Below are 5,919 nucleotides of genomic sequence, written 5' to 3'. Positions count from 1 at the left end.
TCTTAGAACTAAAGCACTTGCTAGAAAGTCAATTACAGCCCTTTCTGAATACTTCCCAGTTTTACTTTGGTTTTAAAGGACCACCGAACAATACGCAGTTTTCTCTAAAGCATGAGTGTTATCACATGAAGGTAAACCACACTGCCAATCAGATCACATCTAAAGCAGATAATGTAACATTTTGGATGGCATATTTCAGAATGATAGAAGTTTTCCTTCTGATATTTCAGAGGTCCAATGGTGATGATGATTCTTACCAAGGAGAATGCTGTTAGAGATTGGAATGAATTGATGGGACCCACGGACCATGAACTGGCAAAGGCATCTTTTCCAAATTCCCTGCGAGCTCAGTTTGACACAAGTATTTTACGAAATGGATTTCATAGTTCCTCCAGTATAAAGCATGCGAGACACTGCATCAAATTATTTTTTGGAGATACAATCCTGGATTCATTTGGAGCTTCTCTAGGTAAATCCATGATATTTCCCAATTTCCAAGTCAAATCTAATGTTTGCATTTTCAATTCAACTCCAAAGCAACGCGTAATCCAATTTCCATACCACGATGCAAGATTTAAGGATGGATTTTCTGAGGAGTGGCTCATACAGATTGCCACTCTGTCCTGTTTTCTTTTTGAAAGGAGGATGGTCCACATTTCTAAGATGAGGTTCCAATCAGGGATCCTTCAGAAATGCAGAGCTGCACTTCCGTTCTGACAGCCCTTTCATGGTGCAGAATTGTCGAGGAAGTTTTACAATCCATCCTTTTTGCAGTAAAGATTAACATTCTTCTTTACTATTTACTTTTTTTACTGCATTCATATGATGTGCGGGTTGCAGGGTGGGCCAGCATTTATTGCACATCACTTGTTATCCATGAAGGTTGTGGTGAAATGCCTTCTTGAACTGCTGTACCATTAGTATAGGTAAATCCACAATGCCATTAGGGAGTAATTCCAGGATTTAGATCCATTGATACTTAAGGAACAGCAATATGTTTCCAAGTCAGGGTGGTGAAAGCTTGGAGGGGACTTGCGTGTAGTGAGTTGCATATAGCTGTTGCACTTGTTCTTCTAGCTGGTATTGGTCATGGGTTTGGAAGGTGCTGTCTAAGGAATTGGTGAATTCCTGCAGTGCATTTTGTAAACTCCTTGTTTGCTATGATCTGCCTGTACCACTTGCAAAACAAAGCTTTTCACTATACTTAAGTACATGTGACTACAATAAATCAAATCAAATCAAATGGTACACACTGTTACTACGGTACATTGGCAGTGGAGATTGTGAATGTTTGTGCATGCAGTGCCATTCAAGCAGGATGCTTTATCCTCAAATCCTCAATGGTGTCTGACTTCTTGAGTGTTGTTGATACTCCACTCTTTCAGGCAAGTGGGGAATATTCGATCACACTCCTGACTTGTGTCTTGTAAATCATGGACAGGCTTTGGAGAGTCAGAAGCTGAGTTACTGCAGAATTTTATTTTATGACCTGATTTTGTAGCCACAGTAATTATATGGCTAGTCCAGTTCAGTTTCTGGTCAATGTTAACCCCAGAATGTTGATAATAGGGAAATCAGCAATGGTAATGCCATTGAATGTCAAATGGAAATGGCTAGATTCTCTCTTGTTAGAGATGGTTATTGAGCCCTTGAGTGACTCAAATGTGACTTGCCATTTGTCAGTTCAAGCCTGGATATTGTCCAGGTGCTGCTTTTGGACATGGACTGCTTCAGTATTTGAGGAGTTACAAATGGAGCTGAATATTGCTCAATCATCAGCAAATATCTCCATTTCTGATTTTATGATGGAGTGAATACCTTGATGAAGCAGCTGAAGATGGTTGGGCTTCAAACAATATTCCAAAGAACTCCTGTGGAAATACCCTGGGGCTGAAATGACAGACCTCCAGCTATCACAAATACCTCTCCTTGTGCCAGGTACGATTCCAAACAGTGAAAGGTTTTCTCCCAATTCCCACTGACTCTAGATTTGCTAGTACTCCTTAATGCCATACTCAGTCAAATGCAGCCTTGATGTCAAGGGCGGTCACTCTCGCCACATCTCTGGAATCAGGAGCTTTGTGATTTATATATACACAGCCCTTTACATGCTCCTGGAATGCATTGATTGACAAATGTCACTTTGAAAAAAAACATTACCGTATGTTCTTACAGTTTCAATTGGCTTTACAGTCTGTAGTAGTAATGGTTTGCTTTGATTGTTGGGACCACTATGAATGTTTGGTTGAGTTTCATAAACTTGTTATTTCAATAAGCGGTTGTGTAGAATGTTTGGTTAACAGTTTTAAGTTATGAAACAATTATTTGTATTTGATGTAGTTGATAAATATTGTTGTAAATGCTGGTTTTTACAATACAATTTTTATTTTAAAGTTTCTGATTTTATTTAAAGTGAAACAGAAATTCCTGAAAGGGGGATGGTAAGTTCATACCAAACCTCTGTTTAGAGATCCATGTGATCTGGTTCTCGTTCTGGTTCTGGTTTGAAACCCAAACTGAAACTTATTGAAAATGAAATGACATTTTCAAACATTGATCCTGAAAAAAAGACATTTTTTTTTAGATGCAGAGACAGTGAAAAACACAAAGGAATTACTGTAGTAGTGGAGAAGTAGCAGCTACTGTGTAAAAAGCAGGATGCTTTTTGTTAAAAAGTATACAAAATGTTTGTAAAAGTTGGTATTCTGTTCAAAAGGAGGGGAACAGAACTGACAGGATTTTCAAAACTTAAAGGGCAAGGATTTACCAAGATGGGTCCTACTAATAGAATGTAGTTCTTTGAATATTCAGACTAAGTAGAATAATTTTCAAAGATCATTGTAGGATTTGACGTGGCATTGTATAGGAAAGTGAATTTGCTAGAAGCTGGGAGTGCCTTGAAACTTAATCTTGTATTGCTGTCAGAAGCATGGCACACAAATAAAGGAATTGAAAGAAAAATGTCAATTGAGTTAATTAGTTAATGTGGAAATATCTTTTCTTTGTATTAGTTTTCTGTGAAATCATGTTTGAGCTTAGTTTGTCACGGTAAAAGTCTTAAAGTATAAAATCTTGTCCTTCAATAATTTCTGTCAGTAGCTTGAAAATACATCATCATAGAATCCCTACAGTGTGGATACAGGTCCTTTGGCCCAACATGTCCACACTGACCCTTGGAGCATCCCACCCAGACCCACATCCCTATAACCCACCTAAATATTCACATCAAAACACTATGGGCAATTTAGCACAGCCAATCACATCTTTGGACTGTAGGAGGAAACTGGAGCACCCAGAGGAAACCCATGCAGACACAGGGAGAACATGCAAACTCCACAGTCACCTGAAGCTGGAATTGAACCTGGGTCCCCGGTGCTGTGAGGCAGCAATGCTAACCACTGAGCCACTGTGCTACCCTGCATCTTTCTAAAAAGTTTTTGGTTTTTATGGGGATTGTATTAATATTTGTTTTTACAATAGTTGGCTAAGTCAGAACAATTTAACTTTTTTGAATGGCTTTCTCATTGATAGTATTTTTTCACCGTTGACTGTTTGATTGAATGCTTTATTAGATTGTTAGAAGTTTAATTTATTCATGTTCTTTACAAAGTGATAGCTTCTGAGGTCTGCCCGTAATAAATACTGGGTGAGTGACTCTGAAGTTGATACATGAGAGGGGCATGGGAGAATCAGAGAACTTGAGAGTTTACGCGGTTTTAGAGAGCGTGTGTAATTTGAATTGAGAATGGAGAATTTGAGGGTATGATATTCATAACTACAACTGGGCTGATCCCCAGTGAATGGAGGCAGACTTTCTGCCTGCTATCCTTGGATTTGCTGATGTCCATTGTCTCTGGACACAGCTGGCCCTAATGCATACCACCCTACCTGCCTGGACCAAAAATGTGATTGGTAGGTACCTTTTAAAGAAGACGAGACTGCCAAGTTCATAAGTTTCTGAACTTGATATTCTCACCTTCTCCCTCAACATGCCTCCTTTTGTGTCCTCCTTACATCTTGTTTATCTAACTATCTTTGTATCATCTGTAAATGCAATATGTTTAGTCACTTCATCCAGATCATTAATATCGATTGTAATTAATTGAGGCCCCAGTACTGATCCTTGTGACAACCTTAAGATGATCCATCTATCCCAGTTCTCTGTTTCCAGTTAGTTAACAAATTCTTTAATCATGTTAGTACATCACCTCTAACTCCATGAGCGCTTATTTTGTTCAGTACCTTCTTGATTGCCTCTCTGAAATTCAAATACACTACATCTTCTGGTTCTCTTTTATTCACCCTGATAGTTACATCTTTAAAGAATTCTAATAATTTTATCAAACTTGGCTTCACACAGCAAGCAATTAACATATAGAATGCACTGCCTGGAAATGTGGTGGAGGCAGGTTCAATTGAAGCATTCAAGAGGGCATTGGATCATTATTTGGACATAAATAGTGGGTAAGGGTATGGGGAGAAGGCAGGGGATGAGAAGTAGCTAATGACACTTGTTTGAAGAGACATTGCAGGCACAGTAGAGTGAATGGCCTCTTTCTGCATTGTAACAATTCTGTGATTCTCTATCACAAAATCATATATTTAGAGCACTGAGGCACTGGGTAACTTTTGAGAATATTGTAGGGAGTTAACTATATGAGAAATGTTCAGAATAAAAGTGTGCTGATTTATCATGCAAAATCCCCCTAAAACGCTAATGGAAAGAGCTTAGTTCCTGCAGTCAAACAACCTCCTAACCTACCCTATTGCAACCCAAAGAAAGTTAGAGCTATTATGTTGTAATCCAACATATGGAAAACAAGGCAGTGGGGACATGATAGGAAGACCATAAGAAGTTGCAAAAATGAACAAGGAAACTTTTTTTAAAAGATATACACATACAAAAATTACTTCTCCCCAACCTTGCTTCTAAACTTTCCTGCCTTAATTCAACATTAGTGTAAATGAACGGCTAAGAGTATTCATCGATGTTATGCAGTGTTTTCTGCAACGGTTTAATCCCAACATTGAAAATTTACACCTGGTAAATATTCTGTAAGCACAAAAATGAATCATAAATCTCACTGGATTTGCTGGAACCCTGTAACTTTCCAATATATTTTAAGTAAAAATGCATAACTATTTCAACTCAAGAAATAAGTCAAGTAGTTAAGATAGATATTTAGCTATGTAAAAGTGAAGAAAACAGTTCAAAAACTACTTTGTGATAAATAAATCAAGCTAGCAATGAATTGTACCAAATAAAATGTAAATATTTCAAATTCCAAATGTAATCATTAGTTTACTTACCTTTACAGAGGAGGAGCTGCCTGCTTCAGAATCTCCAAGTCCTGCAGCGAGTGCTACTGCTGTCGAATCTTCTGACTTCGTGGATGTAGAAGCTCCCAAAGATGAACAAGAAGTAACTACTTCTGATACTACCCTGGCACCTGGGGCCGAAATTGTACCTTCTGGTGAACCCCCTGATGCCAGCACTGAAGGTGTATCTTCTCCAGGTGAAGCCTCCGGTGCTGGCATTGAAGGTATAATTGTTCCTGATGATAGCTCTGGTCCTGGCATTGAAGATATGCCAGTCCCTGGTGAAATCCCTGATGCTAGCACCCAAGAAATAACTGCTCCCTCTGATGTTCCTGAATCTGGCATTGAAGATGTACCTGCTCCTGTTGAAGTTGCTGGTGCCAGCTCTGAAGAAGTCCCTGCTCCTGGTGAAGCCCCTGATGTCAGCACTGAAGATGTACCTGTACCGGAGGAAGCCCCTGATGCCAGCGCTGAAGATGTACCTGCACCGGAGGAAGCCCCTGATGCTAGTGTTGAAGATGCACCTGCACCAGAGGAAGCTCCTGATGCCAGTGCTGAAGATGTACCTGCACCAGAGGAAGCCCCTGATGCCAGTGCTGA

The 5,919-nt window shown here is 39.3% G+C and overlaps 1 protein-coding gene across 1 annotated transcript in view; it reads left to right on the top strand.

Annotated features, from left to right (window-relative positions):
* Nucleotides 1-237: 237 nt before the first annotated feature.
* LOC109931250 (skin secretory protein xP2-like) overlaps nt 238-5,919 on the top strand; it is a 5,937-nt gene continuing 255 nt past the window's right edge. Inside the window, exons 1-2 of the mRNA XM_048595607.1 lie at nt 238-469; nt 5,319-5,912. Coding sequence (XP_048451564.1) covers nt 238-469; nt 5,319-5,912 — 826 coding nt within the window. The remainder of the gene's footprint in view (nt 470-5,318; nt 5,913-5,919) is intronic.

The sequence above is a fragment of the Rhincodon typus genome, chromosome 4 (genome assembly GCF_021869965.1).
Source record: "Rhincodon typus isolate 14 chromosome 4, sRhiTyp1.1, whole genome shotgun sequence".
Classification (NCBI taxonomy): Eukaryota; Metazoa; Chordata; class Chondrichthyes; order Orectolobiformes; family Rhincodontidae; genus Rhincodon; species Rhincodon typus.
This window is presented reverse-complemented; position numbering and strand designations above follow the sequence as displayed.